General features: G+C 39.3%; 1 protein-coding gene across 4 annotated transcripts in view; it reads left to right on the forward strand.

Annotated features, from left to right (window-relative positions):
• NOL4 (nucleolar protein 4) overlaps positions 1-20,224 on the forward strand; it is a 191,096-nt gene extending 170,872 nt beyond the window's left edge. For all 4 annotated transcript variants that reach the window (XM_050340809.1, XM_050340825.1, XM_050340817.1 and 1 more), the window contains 3 exons: positions 8,148-8,328; positions 12,172-12,252; positions 18,275-20,224. In XM_050340809.1, the coding sequence (XP_050196766.1) occupies positions 8,148-8,328; positions 12,172-12,252; positions 18,275-18,468 (456 nt within the window). In that variant the 3' untranslated portion in view covers positions 18,469-20,224. The remainder of the gene's footprint in view (positions 1-8,147; positions 8,329-12,171; positions 12,253-18,274) is intronic.
• Positions 20,225-20,645: the final 421 nt, after the last annotated feature.

Consider the following 20,645-nt stretch of genomic DNA (forward strand, 5'->3'; position numbering starts at 1 on the left):
CTGTGACATTATTTGGACTTTACTTCATGTTTTATTTTAGTCAAGCTTGCTCAAATTTACACTAGGTACTTCTGGGTAAAATCTCAGGGGTCTTTCTTCTGGTTGTGCGTAAACCTCATCCATAAATCTAGTGCCTTATCCTATGGACATTATTCAAAATGCAGGAAAGGGAAATACAGATGTAAGAATTAGCCTTGACTCTCCAACATCTGAATGTTTGTGTTTGCCCATACTGATGTTGTGTTGATCAAGATGGTGCAATGAGTATCACACTAAACCAAACATACTCTCTTGTTGCTCTTGTTCTCTCTAACACTTTTGGAGTTGCCAGAGAGCAAAAGAAATATGAAAACAAAGGATAACTAAGTAATCAAGCAGGGCTGTTGCCTGCTCCAAAAACAGTAGTGAGAGCCAAACATCTGAAAAAAGGCTCAAAAAGATGTCCTGAGTCAAAGTATCTCTATTTGTGATTCAAGTCTTTACTATGTCCTCTTTCAGAGCCCAAAAAGGAGTATCCCCTACACAGTATCCCCCTGTGTAGCGTAAAGCTACTTGTAGCTTACTCTTTGGATCATACTGTTACAGCAGTGCTGTTTATTGAAGGACAACTAAACTTAAAGGGAAAGGAATCTCTCCAGAGTTGCAAATATTGTTTACATTTATCTGTACTGCTGATTTTGAACAACAGGTTTTGGAACTGTCAAGGGATGCATCATTTTAAAGAGATATTGTGGGATGTATATACACAAACACACATATATATATATATGTCTTGAAAAGTTATCAGAAAATAACTCTTCCCCTCAGATAAAATTTATGTGTGTTATAAGTATTTTCCTGAAGAGACTGCAAAGACTCTAGAAATTAATTTTCATTTTTTAAGTTTCAGTTATGGGTCTGGTATGCTGAGTTATTCATTAGAGACTGTAACAAATGCTTGGTTTTTCTCTCTGTTTAAGTTAACTGCTGAGTTAACTGAAAATCTGGCTTTTTCTTATTGGATTGTAAGAGAACTAAGGGGGAAGGTAGTATCTTAGATCAACTTTTGGGCACAGTAGTTCTTCTCCTACTCTAGCCTTACATTGCTTCCATGCTGAGCTCACAGCTGTAAGACCATCTCCTACAATATTAAAAGATGTTGTCTTTTAAATGACTATAAATATTCAGTACTTTAAATATGAAGGTCAGCCAGTGCAAAGAACTACTGTGAAGCTTTGTTTGGATTTCAAAGTCAGTGAATTATGTAGGTCTATTTTCTTTTTGTTCAAGCCTCACTAGTCTTGAACGGGCTTTATTTAGTGAGTCCTAATCCCAACACAAACCTTAGCAACTGCAGAGGGGAGAAAGAATGTGCAATGGAAACCAAAACTAAAGTGAAAACTCATATCCATAATTTGCTGAAATCCCACTTCCACCGTTGATAAGCACACTGAGTCAACAGCCGTACTGCAGTGTTAAAGAAAAATTTAGCCTACTGTGATGTGCCAAAATAATGTTTAACTATCTAGGCTTCCAGGATATTGGTCATAAAATTAAAAGCTGGGTCAAACACTACATAATTACTTTAACGTAATTAAAGCTGATAAAAGCTCCAGTGTTCTGTCAGAACAATGTGTGTCATCCAAGCAATTGGTAGTATCCTCACTTATTAAGATTACCTGACACTTCCCATTATAATACTAGGTATGCAATTTGGTGATAGCTTCATGACCTTCAACTGTTTACACTTACGTATGTCTTCCACCTGTTGAACTCTGTCAGAGAAAATTGCAGCCATTTTCAGAAATGACGAAATTTTTGTCCTGTAAGGGTAGTAAGATCCTGTAAGATCCTTAAATGTATTTGCCATTCCTTAAAGAAAAAATAAGAAACCAAAACCAAACAGGCTCTGCACTTTCTCCTGGCAAAGTGGTGTCATGTATGCCAGGGATGTGACACTGGATACACACAATCAAAGTATTTTAGTTGCTAAATTCCTAGATTATTTGAATTTCAGCAGGTGTGACTAGGAATCTGATCTCAGTGCAGAAAAAGGAGGAAAAACTGTTGAGGCTGGAGCCTTGTTGGCAGGAGCATAGACAACAAGATGAAGGGAAAATGACATTATGAGATAGGGTTGAATCAGGAAGGGAGTAGCTGAGACTGGCAATGTGATGGGAACTGGTTGGGTGAATTAAAGAACTAGTTGTGAAAGAGGATCAGATACTACTAAAGAAAAATAATGTGAGTTGAAAACAGGACCTGCCCTGGCAAACTGTGGAACCTGGATTTGCTCCCTATAGGACAGGATTTGGAGGATTAGGACACTGATAGGAGCCTGAGGAGGGAGAAAAAACCTCAGATGGGACCATCAGTGGATGTGACACAGATTAAATACAAATTAGGAAACAAACAGCCTTGGCTTGCTGTAGCTGCTCGGGTATCTGGAATCAAGGGACTTGTTTGGAAAGGAGAAGATTAGGATTTGCTAGGAAAGAAGACTGAAATTAGGAGGGAGGGTAGAAGGTGAAACTGGGGAAGCAAGGAGGATGGTGAGACAAGTCAGGGATTTTGAAGAGACAGTATGAAAATGAGTTTGAAGAGACAGAGAACAGGGTATACACCATCAGGTCAAGGAAACAGCAGAGGTTGCCAGGTGTCTATGGGGCCACATTCTGGGCCCTGCAATGGGAGCCAGGAATACTGTGTCTCATCCTCCTTTAAATACCTTGCTCCATGCAGATGATGATGGCTGCTTACCCTTGTAGCACCTTCTTGTGCAAGAGCTGAGATGGGCAGAGAACCCAACACCCCTTTGTGGATTCAGCAGGGTGCTTTATGATAAAACTTCTGAGTTTCTTCCCATTATTTTAAAAATTAAGTTAGACAAAGAGAAGCCCGTTATGTTGTTATGGTTGCAGAACCCAAGTACTTTACATATTGGGTAACGCTGTCTTAAGCTTGCCTTTGTTGCCGGAATCTCACCATCTGAAAAGCAGTGATAAAATCCTATCTAACAAGAGTATTGTAAGGATTAATTGGGTGTGCTTTGAAAAGTGCTATGTGGTTTTATCATGTGTTTCTATTTATTTCACTTTTGATTCAAAAATCATAGAATTAAATTAGTGGGTTCCAAATGGGAAAAATATACAAAACATTAGCTCCTTTCTTCTAAAGCCATATTACAAGCTATTGAGGCCTAAAAAAAATTAAAGCCTGTTTTCCTTTTTGCATGTGAGTGAATTTTTTTCCTATGAAAAAATGGAAGACCATATGCAAATATTGGGTCTCTGGCTTGCCTATTTGCTTGAAGACTTATCTGCATTTCAGTTTTCCTAACCTCAAAGTGGTATTCTAAGAGAAGAGTTTATTGACAGGAACAATGAGCAATCCACATTTTTCAGTTTAACATATTAAAAAAGAAAGTGTCAAGAAATACGACTCAAAAAATGTGTTTGCCTTTTTGTCTCTTTTCTAACTGATGGAAAAAAAATCACATTGACTGAGGGGCAGTTAAAAGCTGTCATTCTCAGAGCTGTCACTCTGGTAGACACTGCATTTCATGAAAGCAGTAGCTAAATGCATGTCGCCATCTTTGCCATTTTGGGAACATTAGCATTTATATTCTCTTTGCAGAAGTTTGGTTAGCTCTGTGGTCAGCTGGTGTTGTCCATGTGAGTAGATCTGCATATGGACTCTCTTCTGGGATTTACATTTTCGTGTTAGCAATGCCTGTTGCTAACAGGGAAGCCAAGGCAACAGCACTTCTCTTTCTAATACGAGCACACAGTTTCCGACACTTGTGTGTATATGGGACCAAAACTCAGTGAAGCACAGATTTTCCAGGGCTTTTTTGTTTTAACAAACCTTTGCTTTTGTTATTATTTTAGTGGTGGTGAAGGGGATGAGGAAGAGAAAGGATCGGTGACATTGCTAAAGGTGCTTCCTCAAAGGACAGGCTTTTTGAAAAGAGATGTGCATGCTGTGCCTCTGCTGGCAGGAGAACAGGAGGCTGGGAACTGCCAGCAAGCCTTGCTCTCTGTACCACAGTCCTGACAATCTGCACTAGCATCTGTGTTGCTGTGGATGGTGTTTCCTCTGTAAACTATTCATTTGCTGCTCAGAATATCAGAGGGTTTCTTCAGTATACAGTTCATGGAATCTTTTCTTAGTATGTACTGTCCTTAGGGGGCTACTAAATTGCTTCCATGATTAAAAATAAAATCAAATAAATTGTTTCTAGCTGCAATTTTTTGGAAAAAAAAAAAAAGTGTTCTCCTAGTACAGGCCTTGACATAAAACTGAGACATAAGCATCTCTGGTATATATCAAGTTGATGATCACAGTAAAAACTTCATGCTCCATTTCAAGACACCAGATAAATTTTTATTTTAGCAGGTTTTGTACCTAAAAGGTATTTTTCCATTTCTGTGATGTCCTTAGGTTTCCAGATGATATACTCAAGACTTAAATTGCTTCTCCTCCAAAATAAATTCAGAAGAGAGATATTGTTAGGATGACTTATTTCCATTTACAAAATTAAGATAGTATGAGTCAAATTCTAGATGAACAAATGTTTTATCTTCAACTTGCTTATATTTCTTATTAAAGGTAAATTATAAATAGTTAAAAATTGGTCAGTTAATACTACAAAGGCTTAATAAATTTGTTTTAAAATTACAACAGTGTATGTTCCAGGTAGTTAGGTCAAGCATATTACTAAATGGTTAGTTAAATGTTAATGGTTATTATTAAATGAAAGTAATTTTAAAATAACATTTTAAATAAATAAGCCTTTCCAGTGTAAATATTATATAAGGAGAAACAAGAGGTAGCTGAATGACTAATACAGAATATTTCAAAAATCCCAGTTCTCAGTCGAATCAATCTCAGTGGAACATCACTATGTTTAATTTCTACATTAGTTTAAAAGCAAAGGCAATTCAGATGAAAACAAAGAAGAGAATGAATCTGTGAAGAAAAATTTCAGGTATACAAAAGTGAATATGATATTCATATTCTCTCTCCCTGAGAAAAAAGAACTGGCTTCTTTATTCTTGGTATGACTACAAGGAAAAAGGACACAGTTTTGCTTTTAGAAGTAGAAAGCATTTCCAAAAAATGCTTAAGTCCCAGAGGAATATATGGAAGGCAACACCTAAATGCCTAGGACTGGGCTAACAGTTCATAATCTTACCAGTGGGGTCGACACCTGAGCCTGCTCAGAAAAAGCTTGCCAAAAATTCTGCCCTGCTTCTGCATTTAGTTATCCTCCTTAAAAATATATGTAATATTTAGAAGACGCCTCTTTTATAGAGGCAGACAGATCAGACACCATATGGAGAACCAGGAGTCTGGGACTCAGCATCATCCTTGATCCCTTTCACGTCCCTGAGAGATGCCTTCCCCACCACCATGCCTGGACTCCATCTCAAGCCCCAGCCCATGGCACACCACGGTGTTGCGCAGGGCTGCAATTAATTCTGTGCAAAGATCCCCCTTCAGCCGCACAGCTCCAACCTTGGATTTCTGGCTTTAGAGCAGCTGGTGAATTTTGTGTTAGGGAGTAGCTGGAAGGGAGCAAGGCTGGAAGCCTCCCAGGGCAGCACTTCTGAAAGGGAACTGAGTCATGCTCCCTTTTTGTTTGCTATCTCTGCAGCCCTATGAATTGAGCACTTCTTTCCTCACAGTGGCACAGCTTCAGCAATGACTCCCACTGCAGTTTTGCTTTGAGCCTGGTTGCTAGGAGATGGCAGCTCTGAGTTCAGGTCCCCTCCTCACCACAGCCAGCAGAGACCTTGCATCCCAATTTTTCCGCCTCTTCACCATGTACTGCAACAAGGAGCCAGAACTCTTGTCTCCCACTTCTTGGCCATGTGCTGTGGCGTGTGGGCTGGTGTGCACCAAGGTGCACCAAGTGCCCCTGCTATGTCCTGCGGCCAGGCTCTGCATTCTTTGCTTTGTTGGAAGCTCAGTGCATCCACTCTGAAAGAAACTCACATCTAGGGCTTCAGTGCACTGACTAGAGGGGCTCTGGAGGAAATTCAGGGACAGCAGATTTGTCAGCGAGGGTGTCCTCCTGTGAGGATAAGGAGACAGGCCCTCAGATACTCTGCTCAGCTGTAGGAGTTAGTCCTGTTTGCACTGCACCCCTTGAACACAGTTCAGGGGTTGATAAATTTGCAGAAGATCCCTGATTGATCTTCGTGAAAAATAAAATGAGGCTCTGAGTGAGTCTGTGGCAGGAAGTATCATCTAGTTTTAAATATAAGGATACAGAACATCTGAATCTTGAGAGTGTTAAAGTTTTGGACCATGAGTTAAGCTATGTTGCCAAGATAGAACTTTGCTGTATAGCTTTTGAATATTCTCAGAGAAAATAATACATTTTCTCTCATAAGAGAGAGCAATGACCTTTGGAGATAAAAGGTAAATTATATTAAAGTTGATTTCCTGGCTAAAATATGTTGCAATTCTGGCCATTCATTTAAGATTATTATTACTTAAGAAAATGCTGGGAAGACCACTTTGGCCAACTCTCTGAAAAATGCAAAGCTTTGCCTTAGCTTATATTAGTGCCCAAGAGGCCCCATTCTTATTGTTTATGGAATTAATCATCTGATGGTTCAGTATTCTATATTAAATATAAAAAAATTTATGTTAATAATATATATACCTTCTCTTGTCAGTTGTGCCTAAGTCTCTTTCACCAATAAATATCTGCAAGACAGGGGTGTCTTCCACTTGGAAAATTTGGTAGTGTCTTATTTGAAAGTGGAACCAACAACTTATAATGCATACTGGAAAGTTCCTTCACAACTCTTTTTGCTTCAGCACAGAAACTGGATATTGTTTGAACTATTTGATCTCTCTAAGTAAAAACTGTAGAAAAGGTTTCAGATATTTTATAGCATTCCTAATATGTTTGGTATATTTAGCAACCATAAAAGGGTTGTGCAGAAGACAGAGGCATAAAATAGACAAAATCTTACACAAAGGGAGGAGATAATTCTAGCAGATATTTTTTTTTTCAGATAACTACTCTGAAAAGGTCTTTTAAATACAGATCTTCCATAGATCCATTTTATTTAAAATCACTGAAATATATTGTCATCAGATGAAAGTGTAAAATCAGACTCATAAAAAAAAGTCTAAAAACTTGAAAGAAGCAAAGAAAATGTTCAAATACATTGCAGACTAAATAGAAAATCTGGCACTCAGGTCCCTGTAGTGGGATGAGCAGTCACAGTCTGATGGTATTCTTTGTTTCCAACTACTAAATTGCATTAAATCTTCTCTTAATGCTTTTCTTTTTTTCACCTGTGTCATTACTAAAGTTGCCACAGGGGTATTCTGTGATCATGAGTGGAGGTAAGGTGCTCTAAGCAGTAGCTGCAGTGGGGAAAAATACATTCTCACCTGAAACATCATCTCCTTTAGGGAAAAAATTAAGGGTTGTTATGCTATTCTGTTAAATATTATGTGATCGTCTAAGAGGCAAATGCTCTAAGGGAGCATTGAGGAAAACTCATGGTGTGCAAAAAGGCCATGGCTCATACACAGATAACGTGTAGAAGCATCCCTGCCTTTTGGCCTTTGTGTGGAAGGACACTCACTCAGCCTTCCCCAAACGTAGGAAATGTTGTTTTATTCCATTCCTCTGTTACTTCTGTCACTTCTGAGACTGATACATCAAAATAAGTAGTTGGTGCATTCTGTATTATTTTGTCTTATTGAGAAATTTATGATTCTCTGCCTTGGAAGAGTTACTCTGGTACTCAGGAAGCAATGGCTTTTTCCTATCCTTTCCCACTATTTCTGGAGAGCGTTGGGTTTTGCAGAAGGCTGTGAGCTCTTCAGTGAGAGGGTACACTCCCTTGAGAAACAGTATGGTTGGCTTGTGAAGCACAAATAAATGAATATTATCAGATTTTTAGGAAACCCCTATTCTTGCTTATTTTCATTGTTTCTTTTCAGCTGATATTTGGTCAACCAGCAACATAGCTGTGCTTGTTTAATGTGTATTATACTTTTCTGAAAGCAATAGATGTAGAGTCTTAACAATGGAAAAGACCCTCTCGTGCAAGGTAAAAATGTAACAATAATTCAAAACCTTTCCTTGTGGTTTTTTGTTTTTTGTTTTTTGTTTTTTTTTTTTTTTTTTGTAGGACGAGGCTGCTCCAGCTGACAAGCAGTACAAACAGGAGCCAGCCCAGGTCACTTACTCGACATCAGCTGTTTCCAGCACGCAGGAGGTGTTGTACATCAACGGCAACGGGACCTACAGTTACCATAGTTACAGAGGGCTCGGAGGAGGGCTGCTAAATCTCAGTGATGCTTCTAGCAGTGGTGAGTTTCCTTACAAAGTGTGCATGTGTTTATATGTGCTCTTGTGTATGTTTCCCCCTGCTGTACAAAAAGCTAGTCCGAGGGGTTCAATATCCATAGGCTATTATAACATCATGAGCAGGAACAGAATCCTGCAAACAGCTACTGCTGAGCAAAATACTTGCTCACTGCATGCTAGTCTCCTTTCAGTTTCAAGGGACTGATGCACAATAGGGCACGACTGAACCATAAGTCTCCAACATGGCTGAGTAAAAAGATGCCAGGTTAGACCTTCAGTCGATTTATGTGACTTTATGAGAACCTACCCTGTCATTACTGTCCTTGCATGTGCTGATCACAAAATGAGGCCAGTAGTTTCTTTTTGGCTCAAGTTTGAAAACAGTGAACTCTGTATTGTGTAACATAAATGAACTGATGTTTCTCACGTGGTCTCACCAGCTACTTTAATTTACTGCAGATAAGAATCTGGCATACCAAGTGTTAAATGACAAATCAGCATATCCATTTATACTCTAAATTAAAAACGATGCAGGTAAATATGTGTCACCATGAAGTTGTATGCCCCCCTGAAAAAAGCAGTGGTGTAATTTATTTAGACAACACTCCCTTCTTCTTACATTGGCATACTTTTGTAACAAACAAATTTAAGCAATTTGTAGTATTTGTTTGAAATAGTCCTTCATACTCATTTCATACAAATTTAGAGCAATACACTTCTGTTAAGAAGGGTACTGTCTCTGTCAGAGAAGAGGGATTACTCTGGAAGCCTGATGGTCTTTTGCCTCTAAGAACTGTATTTTAAAAAGTGTCTCAGAGGATGGAGAAATCCCTGGGTTTTTGCCCTGGCTGATCCCTCTCTGATTGACAAGAGTGCCTTTTCAGGTAGATGGGCTGACTTAGGCAAGATGGTAATTGTTCAGCTACAGCCTCTATATTCAGCATAATCAGCAATTTTCAAAACACTTGCAGAGCTGCAGCCTGCAAGGAGTTCTTGGTATGAGGTGTCCTGGGGACCTTCAGTCATGTCTGCTTCCTCACCCCCCACCCCCAAAATTCTCAAAGATCTGTGAATGATTTGCTTTCAGTTTTCAACAGGTTCTAAAAAAAAATTATGTTTTAGTTGTCAAAAGCCTTTGACTTAAAGAGACTGAATGATGATTACAATTGTTTCCATACGCACATCTGAGGTACTGAATATGGTCTCTGATCAGATATTTTTATAAGAGTAAGACAGGCTGTGGAAATGGGTTGTTTTGAAAAAATGCACAAGAACTTTAAAATTGTCTTTTACATTGTGACCAGAGAGGATCTGAGCCAGTTCTCACTGAAAACAGTTCGCATTTGCCCTTTTACCCAACTAAGAGTAGGATTAAACTCCACATGTGTTATTTATCAGCAAAAGCCATCAATATTGTCCTGGTTTATATAATCCTAAACTGTGGAAATACAACTGTGTTTGTGTACTTGTTTTTCCCTTCAAACATCTTGTAATAGTATACATGTTCATAAATACCTTTTTTCAGTAAATTGTGGGATTTAGGCAAATCTTCAGCATATAATTTTTAAAAAATTATGTACAAATTAAACACTCTAAATTAGTGTTGCTTTCTGATTAGAAGCAACTTTTTCTTTACACTTTTAACATAGAAAACTGCAGTGTTCTTTCACAATTAAAGCTCAAGATAGGTTTGCATACAGATATGCTCAAACTTTTCTTTTTCCTTGCCTTTCCCTACTTGTACTGGAAACCTTTGTCTGTATATCCAGTGAGCCATTGCAGCTCTTCTGTATGGCTGTGCATAGCTGGAAGGTTGTGCAAAGGTGTCTATCTTCTCCACAGGGATCCTACAGGATCCAAAGTACATAAGCTCCACGAACCAAAAGTCTGTGTGCCAGGACTTGGAATCAGTTTTGATGGTAACAGTCTAGTGAGGTTGCTGATTTGTGACCCACTTGCCATTTCAGAAAGATCATTAGGAAAGTTGCAGAAAGGCAACTCCGTCAGTTTCTTAGTTTCATTGGCACAAAACCAATCAGTAACCAACCTAATTATCTCTTGGCTATTGAGGGTAAATTGCTCTGGCTATGGTAGCTGGTTTTCCTACATGAGAAATGGGAAGACTTGGGGCCCAGTTCTTTAGGACTTGTCAATCTTCTCTGATATGTCCAATTGTAGTTAAGAGGAGTGGATGGAGTTGCAATTAAGAGGGGCAACCACTGCCCACCTGAGAGACCTCACAGTCTCCTCATTACGCTGTTTCAAGGACTCTTCTTCCAAATATGCAAGGCTGTTACGGTGGTTAATGATTTACTTCTCTGGAGAACAGGATATTTGATTGCAAATTGTTCTCAATACCTAAGAAGTAACTTAAGAATGCATTTCCTTTCCAATATAGTAACCTATCAAACGTTCTTGTCACATTTACAGATGTTCGTCTAGTGTAAAAATAAACACACACCACAGTTAGAAAGTGTGTATAAACAAGTATGGTCTGGTTTTGTGTATCTGCTAAAACAGAAAAAAAGTTGCAATACCTATCTAAAACTCACTGCTTGAATACCTATTTCTAGACCTTCCCCCACAGTACTATAATAACTATGTCCAATTAGCTCTTTATCTAGTAGGCCAACTGATACATGTATTTGGTATTCTGTGACTCATTTAATTTGGTTATTTCCTCCCTATAAAGTTCATCCCTACTCTGATCTTACAGACTTAGCTATCTGTTCACCCAACTGTTTGGTGGCTCTGGCTCAGGGACCTCTCTGTGCCTGCTGTTGCAGTGCTTCCCTCCACATGGGGAGGTCTGTCCTTCCACATGGCTAATTACAGAGCCATAATTAGCTCCTTACACAACTGCACAGGGCAAACCTTCATGCAACTTCTCAGTATGAGCAAACAGAATGCAACAGCTTGTACAGTGACCCTTCCTTTATTATGGGCTGGGAAAAAACACAGAAGGAAAAGCTTTGGGCTTATAGCACCAGAGTGTCTTTTTCCCCTCCTTTTAAACTTTTTAGGCCAATACAGCTCAGCTGGAAACATTCGGCAAGCAATCTGTGGGTTTACAGAGTCTGTCAGCCTGTACATAGGCTGGGGAGTAGCCTTTGGGAACATTGCCCTTGATTCTTGTAGATGTTAAAGAAGAGCTGCTCTTTGAGAAGGGTGGATTTCCACGGCTCTGTTTCTTTAAGGCTAATGCAGTTCCTGCTACAGAACTGAATGGAGAACCTCCATGGTGGAATAGTTCAGCAAATGTAAACAAAATTTGCTTGCCAGCTCCTAGCCAGCCACAAAGGCTTCAGCTGGCCCCCCTCCATCACACCTGGACTGAGCTTGGAAGAACGCCCAGCTTGAGGGCAGGAGGGTGAGGACAGGAGATACTGTTTGGGAGCAAAATCCTTTGCTGCCACCAGGAGCAAGTGAAGTCCCTGCATGCTGCCTCAGCCTCTCCTGGCAGAGGGGTGTCGGCTCGTCCCCCCTTGTGTTTCTGCTCAGGGGGTCTCTGTCTGTCCTCTCCTGATGGCTGTCAGCTGCCAGCACTCTCCAAAGTCATGTTGGGCTTGTCAGAGTAATGCTCTTCTCAGCCACTTCAGTTCCTGAAGTACATTTTCTCTAAGAGGTGTGGAAAGTGTTTCTGCTGCCATTGCCAGGTTTCCTGAAGGTGATTTGGGGCTGTTTCTTCTGTATCACTGTCTGGTTTTCTAGGCAGGAATATCAGTCATTTCTTTGTGTGTGTAAAAAGAGGGTGTTTCAGACTCGATGTCAGACTGGTCTTGCAGGACATGCCCTTGTGTCATGGTAAGACAAAGCAGCTGTTGTGTCTCCATTTCTCTACACAGATCTGCAGCCTACCTCCACCACCGCCACAACTCAGCACTGCATCCCTGGCACCACGAACGTCCAGTCCCCTTCCAGCTCAGGTGAGTCCTCTGGCTGAATCCAAGTATGTTCACGCCACAAGCAAATCCAGAGCCAAACAAATCCTCAGCCTCCTCTCTCACTGGCATGCCTGCAGACCATGACCAATGGCCCAGTGGTCCAGCCAGTAGCTGCCGGATTCCCACCACACTGGTCACCTCTCCCTGCTGCTCCCATCCAGAGGCCCAGAAGGGTTGCGTTCTCCCAGCTGTTCCCTGTTTTAACCAGGCCTCTTACCCACGTCCCAGTCAGCCTTCTTGGTCCTTCTGGCCTTTCAAATGGTGCAGCCCTGCTGAAGAAGATGGAGTTGCTGGGGGAAGCCCCTAGAGCAGATTCTGCTAAGCCCCAGCCATCAGCATGGCCGTGCTGCTCTGGGGCAGGGAAAGGAGTGCTGAGCACTCTTTTCCACTCTTGCATGGGACAGTAGGGAAGGTGCCTCCTTTCGCGACCCACAGGTTTGGTAAAGTTGTAACTTTCTGTAAAATCAGTAGAGGTTTCTTGGTGATAAAGTAGGGGGAAAAAAAAGCCAGATGAGAATATCCAGTATGAAGCTAATTTTTAAAGTGCTGACTGGTTTACCCACAGGTTGGATAGCCAGATTGAATGGGTTTTTTTCTGTGGTTGCTCTCTCCACCTCTTCTTCATACCCCTGCTCTTGCACAGTCTTCTGTGTTCTCAGGTGACATCAAAGCAACTGCAGCTTGTTTCTAACACAGCTGGAACCCAGAGCATGAAGAAACACAGAACAACAGTAGTAGAGTTAGGAACCTGGTAGGGTGTGTTTAATCCCATTTTTAAAAAAAGTCAAAATGTGGATTTGGAAGAAGTGAAATGGTTTGACCCATGTTTTGGCAAAGGTGGGAATTTCTTGCTGGCAAATGCTGGATGAGTTCTGAATTAAAATCTTCCCCAGATTCCTCTTCCTCCTTCCTCGTCCTCTTCAAATTATCAGATACATGGCACAGGAATGGAAATGGAATGTCTGTGGATACATTGGGCAGTATCCTGCTTTCCTGCCTCTGCGCAAAGCTGAGGAGACAATTGTTAAGGTAACGCAGGTATATGGCACGTAATTAAACCCCTGCGGTGGATAGGAAGGATCTCACATAATCATGTAATCACAGACCACTGTTTTTGCTGATCATTGAAAATGAATGATTGTGGCTGTAGGCATTTCTGTGTTTTCATATCTCTTTCCTCAGGCAAAACTAGCTGAAGGTGTGTTTTCCAGAGGGAAATGTATAGGAGGGAGGAAGAAGCTTAGAAGGTCCAATTCATTAATCCCTCTTTTCTTGATCTCTCCTGGCACTTGAAACAATACTTTTAGGCACATCTGCTCTGTTTGGAGGCAGAAGGAAAAGAAGCATTGACAGATGTGTAATATCACAGTGAAACATTCTTGCTGTAATAAATACATCTGATTTGGGAAAAAAAGATAGCATACTTTGATAGGGTTTTTTTTTAGCTAGTTTTCTTGGAGTATAGGAGAATGTAGTATATGGTCTCTTATAAAGCCACTCATGGGGAAAAATGGGGAGAAGAGAATGGGCAAAAAAGAAAAGATACATACAAGATTTCAAAGCATGGGCAAATGTATTTTTCTATAAATAAGTGCCACTGCTTTTTGCATCTTCAGTGATGAAAAAGGTTGCCTAACTATTAATGAAAATGTAGAAGCACAGATGCTTAAGCCCATAAAGCTTTTGAATTTTTTTTTAATTCTATATTATTATCTACAATAGTGATAAGCATTTTGAGAGTCACTGACACATTTATTATTCCTTCAGTAGTTGTTAATTATGAGATTGGTAGCTACCCAGTGGCAACATACAATTCTTAAGGGAATTTTGCTGAGACAGTTGATAATGTCTGAGCAATCAGTATCAGTGCATCTACATCTGACCCATATTTTGGAATTTGATATAAATCATGTTGGTAATGAGTAGTGCATGAGGCACTAACTAGTTCCATTAAAGTCTTACAATTTATAGAGAAGCCATTTGTTTCACAGTGTATTTAATGGCAGACATTCCTAGCAGCTAATTTGATATATGTTTGTCTAGCACACAAAGAGTGGGTTTTTAGAGTTTTCATATTCATCTTGATGTGGCTCCAGTAAGAACAATTTCACCTCACAGGGGAAATTGGGTCCTTGTAACTCGACAGGGGTAGTAAATAAAAAATATTCCCATGTTAAAGTGTCAATAGGGTGGCCTGAACAAGAGGCAGAGCAACAATATTTTAGTCTTCTGAAAGAGTATAAGAGAAAGGATCTGTCTCAGCCATTTGTTTAACCCACTGTTTGGGAGAATGTTGTGCTGTTATAAAAACATGGGAGATGACAACTTTGCATTATAATAGTATGCACTAAGAGTAACAAAGAAAGAAAAAGAAGTTTCCTGTCTTAATCTCTGTGATATATGATTAATCTTTGCTTGCACACATAGACATTGTGGAACCTGGTAATGTTGGCAATCAAGATTTTTAATTGCTGTGAAGTGCTCCAGAATAGGAAGCAGTATGCTAAAATCTGCAATAACACCTTGGAGGAACCTGACACTGCAAAATTCACTACAAAAATATTTAGATTTCTCTCTGTATAACTACACACTTCCTTGTTCCTGTGAGGACTGGTAGCTTAATAAATAATAAGTACATTGAGGAAATAGTAAAGATAGTTAAAAGAAGTGGTGGTGTTCAGCTTTTTCCAGATTTAGTCATCTGTAGTGATGTCTTCTAGAGATAGATGTACACGAAGTGCCTACTTTAACCAGCTATTTTAAGCCTTCAGAATAGTTGTGACGACTTAGTCTGGTTAAAGAGATACGGTAGATATGAGTAAGGTTACAATTTCTGTGTTTCAATGGTTGATTTGCATAAAATTACACAGAAAAAAAATCTTCGCTATAAGAATAAGATGCACTTATTTTTTAAGTGACCAGATATGACTGATGAAACTACAAATAAGTTATAGCATCTTAGTATTTAGCAGCCTGGACAATCTTTGAGAATCTCTATTACTGCCAGTGAGCATCTCTCAGAGGTATTAAAAGCTGAGACCAATATAATACATCCTGGGACTAATCTCTGAGTGAGGTATTCACCCAGATATAAAGCTTGGGCTCTCACAGGCAAGCTTTAGAGGTGAGATGTAGGGGTCATGTAACACAATTAAAAGAACTAAAATCCCATATCAAGCATGGCTTGGTGTCTTTCTCTTTAGCTCTCTGCCAGCACATGTAGCTTCCCTTCCTGAAAAGGCATGGGTGTAGTCACTGTCCCATGGAAACTTTTCTCTCTGTGTGAATTTATTTGCTTTTTTTCCTCGGGGGTTTTTGTTTGAGGGGAAGAAGGACAGCACTGTGACATGTTAAGTGCAAAGCAGGAGTTGGGGAGTGAAGTAAAATCCTATTTTCCTAGTATATAGAAATAAAAAAAAAAACCAACAAAACAAACCAGCAAGTAGTTTGAAGTAGCTGGGGTAAGTTAAAAAATAAGGTATCTTGTTTCCTTTGTACGCAAGAGCTCTGATACAACAGAAATCTCCCAGACCAATGGTTTTAGGTCTTGATTGTCTCTTGTGTATGCACACTGCTGTCCAGGTATTTCTAGTACCTTCAGGTATGCAGAGATAAACATTATGAAGAGATAAAAAAATTTATCCTCATAATAGTTAATCCAGACATCTAGGAATATAGGGCCAGATCTTCAGTTTGTGACCCTATAGACTTGTGAGCTTCGAATGTTTTGTCCATGCTGCACATCTTGTCTTCTCCTAGTTTTCCTTTCAGAGCAGTGTTTTGAGTTATCAGCTTTGTAAGGAAAACCTGAGAGATGTAACCAAGCACATATCCATGAATTTTCTACCTATGAGTGAAATAAACCAACATCCTATTACTTTACTTAAAATCTGATTACCGATGAGAAAAGCCCTTCAGATACATCTCATAAAAAGATACATTCTGCTGCAGAAGCTCTGTTCTGCCAGTTAGTGTGTGTGTGTTTTTGGCTGTTACATGAATGAGAGTCAAGGAAAGAACATAAAAGTTAAAGTAGGTTCATATGGAGCGCAATGCCCTCAATATGTCAGTGGTAGCTTTTTCACTACCACCTCAATAAATATAGAAGTCTTTAATGGCTTCTTACAACCATTCAGTCCAACTGGCTTTGTGATTTGTATACCATTCTTCTCTGTGCTAGTTTAGGATTTTACCAAGAAATATCCTCTGAGCCTCTTCGCAGTGTGATCATTTTCCTGCAGTGTGCGGTCACACTGAAACAAATTCACTGGGCTAATTGTCCTTTTATTTATCCTTTGTACACTGGAAGTCATTTAAAAGTCAGTTCCTTTATGCCAGTGTAAAACTGGATAATGCAGTTGTAAGGGTAAGTGCTGCTCATGCTAGTTGTATAGCAGGAAGCCAGATCTAATAGAACCCTTCCTGTTTGAGTAGTTTCTTTTCATAGTCCCAGCTCTGCTTTCATTCACTCGAGGAAGATTTTTCATTAACTTCAGTGAGTTTGGGGACATGGCAATCTCCTCATTCTTTACCATCTCATCTGTACATGTATATGAATATAAAAGAAAGTAAGGTTTATGACCATATCTTAAGCTTCTAGAAATCAGACACCTCTTTCTATTAGCGCTCAAGATTGTGAGTCTGTTTTGAAATCTTGTGATTTAGTGGCATTATTTAGGAAAACCTCCAGAGTATGAATTGATGTGTTCTGCATTCTAGAGTTGAATATGCTACATTTTTGAATTATTCCAGTCTTTTCTGTGAAGCCTTGGCATTGACATATATTGTCCTAATCAAATTGAACAGTGTAATTTTTCTCATTGGAAAACAAGATACATTGCTTTGGATAGCTTGATCCAAATTTCCAGGAGAGTACTAAGATCAGGCTAGTCTGATCTTCTGCCTGCCAAAAGTATAGGTTTGCTGCATTGTCAAAATGAATGAGCAGTATTTTCCAGACTTGCATATAATACACTGCTTGATAGGTATATTTGCCATCTGTATCCTTCTATGTATGCTTAGAAAAGTCCTCAGTCCAATTCTACCTGTCCAAGTTTACACTCCAAGAAAAAAAAATGTGTTAAGTGGAAAATGCGAACATTTCATAAAAGCACCATGCATCTTAGCTGGTTAATAACTGATCAAATGGCCAATGAAATTCCACACAAAGCTGAAGTTCATGATGGCAGATTTTTTGCTGATCACAGTAACCTGCAGGCTGCTCTGGGGACTGCTTGTCTTCTGCATGCAGCATACGTAGTCTTGAGAATATTCTGTGAGGAAAAGTGCTAAGCATACTGCTATAAGCTGCCAGTGCAACACAGTGATTGCTACAGATTCTCTTGTCAGTGTTCCGGCCTTACAAGATCCTTGCAATATATTGCCAGCTGTACGCAGCCCTCACAGATGATAGTGTACTCCTCACTGTAGCAGCCAGATTGTCCCCAGCCTAATCTCATTCATGAGCAGCTATTTATGTAAGTGATCAGACGGCGTCAGGCTAGTCATGTGAATGACCATTTATCTACGTCTGCAAGGGGATTCACAATCTGGCCGCATGCTGATTGAAGCATGAAATAGCTATCTAGAAAACATAAGTTTGATTTTCTGTGATAAAAATTGCAAGTGTACAGATTGCCATGAAGTCTACAATGGCAGCTGGAGCTGGGGGAAGCACAGGAGATGAACCTTCTGCCTGCTCAGCAGCATCAGATCCCAGGGCAGTGCTGGGGTGCAAGTAGCTTATACTGTTAGAATACCTTCCCAGAGGGTAGTTTGCTGCTGGCAGTGGCTTGCTCCTCATGTTCCATAAGTGGGATCTGCGATACGTAAATATAAATCTCTATGGTTTTTGTCAAGGCAACAGTTTTTGCTTATTTCTGCTACTTCTCACTGGCACTCAGCCGAGAGCAGATTATACTACTCTGCGTCTGTAGCTACAAATCTGTGAAACACCTCCGACAGCAGATCTGAAGCTTCTTTTCTTTTCCTTTCCTATCTGCAGGTCCAACAGATCTCAGTATGAAGAGGCAATTAGCAACCAGCTCTGGATCCTCCAGTAGTTCAAGCTCTAGACCCCAGCTGAGTCCAACTGAAATAAACGCAGTGAGGCAGCTTGTGGCAGGGTATCGAGAATCAGCCGCATTTTTATTGCGTTCTGCAGATGAACTGGAAAACCTTATTTTGCAGCAGAACTGAGTCATGTGACCTTCACACCGGCCTGGTCTTATCTCAGAATTTCCACTAATGACATTTTGATTTCCCAGAGCACACACTTCAGTTACTGCACAGTCTTTTAGGAGAGTTAATTACCATATTGCCACACTGTTCTTGATCCATAAAGTGATGTGTTAAGGTGCTTCAAGTGAACTTCAACCTCTGGTATTTCTGAGGTACTTTACTGTGTCCAGCCTATTGCTTTTGTTTTAGTGTGTCAGCATAAATATCGAAAAAGTGGCTAGAAATTAACTCACTCTAACAAGTGGAGGAAACAGAAGATGCTGTGATGGTTTTTTTAAAAAGTGGTTCAAGATCCAAGTGCAATATTAGTGGAATGTGATACTGACTCATTGGACTTAAAGCTGCAGTATATGGCAAAACATTGCCAAATGTCCTGTTGCTACAGGGCACAATTGCAATTAAAAGGATCTTGTATTTTAAAAAAATGTAATTTTTATAAAAAAAACAAGACAAATGATTTTTGTTTTCATTCAAGATTTTTCATTTTTACTTTGGTAAACTTTTTCACTGGTCCTGAAAATGTTTTGAGGAGCTATTTTAAGTCCCCCCCCTTCCTCTCTTGAACCCCTGGCTGTGCCCTTCTCCCCAACTTCATATTCTTTCTACAACAAGTAACTCTTGATGCTGGATAATTCCTCCCCGTGTACTGTAAATTGTCATCTATGGAATACCTTCCAAAAGAAGCATGCATTTCCTGCATTCATACCATTCTCAACTCCATTCTGTAATATATTGCAGCTTTATTAGCAATTAATAAAGAGTTGAGCATTTTTTAAAAAAGACATATCGTTGAGAAAAAAAAAAAGATAAATTGATTTCTTACGGTAAACTCATCTAACTCCATGATCACTGCTGCTGTCTTATACAAGTCCCTCTAGTTGTGATTGGATGTAGATGATGAATGTTAAGAGGTTGCAAGTGACAATCTGAAAATTTGCACTCTTGTGTGTATTTTTTTTTTTTCCTTAATTTAAACAAAATTCTTACCAAGGAAGGTCATTGACACTTCTGGTATAATTTGTATAATTCCCAGGCGTAGCTAAAACCTGTACAAAACTGTAAATGGATGCAGCTGCAACTATAATAAAACTATTCTCTCCCCTTCCCCACTCTTCCCAACCCCTCTATTTCTTATTTTATAATATTGATTACACATTAATGGTGTTTTCTTTGTGCACTAAGGCAGGCTTCTTTTTAAGTATATAGAAAAAAGTACTTTAGTTTATGCTTACTGTACTATCTGTTCTGTTGTTTAGCTTTTGTTGAATAACAAGTTTCTTGTGCATTCCTAAATTTGCCTTATTTCATGTACAAAATTTTCTGTAATTCCGTTTTTGACAATGAGTTTAAGGCATCAGTGATATTTTATATCTACTTGTTACATATAGTTTTCCAAGTAATGACTGTGATTGTGACCAAGTAATGTGCACTTTTTCTTGTAACTGTGGACATTGCTATGCTTTTTTTTTCTCTAGTGTTTCTAGAATTACTGTTGCTTACAGTTATGTAAAAGAAAAAGAACTTTTGTGATACTGTTGGTGAATATTAATGTGAAAAAGCCTATGAAATATGAGTATTTTGGAGGTACATAGATACACAACCATCTCTAAGTTGTGGACTGATGTTCACATATTTAAATGAGAATTCAAAACCTGAGGGCTGGAATAATTTCCTCTGTTTTGTTTGGGTAAATAAACAGATTTCTGTGTTTAAATACATGATTGTGAAACATTGTAACATTTAAATTGAGTAGTATTTGAAGATATAACTATTATTGTCTTTAAACAGGGAAAATGGCCTTCTGTCCAATTTATGCAGATGCTCAAACCTCTTTTCTCAAAACTATTGAGTAAATCCAGTAGGTTGATCTAGCTGGAGCTATGTATTGATGAAGAATTTCTTCAATAAGAGCAGAAGTGCATGGTCTATAAATCAGGAGAACAACTCAGCAGCATTTTATAATTTAAAGTTGGCTAGAGGGAACACTATTTTGTCACTCTACATTTATCCTTAAAAATCTATTGGTTGTCTTTTTAGAGGCACCTATTCTTGGATATGAGAATACTGTGACAAATTCCTACTAGTTGCTACCCGTCACCTGGGGAGGTGTGTTTGTTCCTAACGTCACCTCACCA

Source organism: Myiozetetes cayanensis, unplaced genomic scaffold (assembly GCF_022539395.1).
Source record: "Myiozetetes cayanensis isolate MyiCay16 unplaced genomic scaffold, myiCay2020 scf1, whole genome shotgun sequence".
Lineage (NCBI taxonomy): Eukaryota > Metazoa > Chordata > Aves > Passeriformes > Tyrannidae > Myiozetetes > Myiozetetes cayanensis.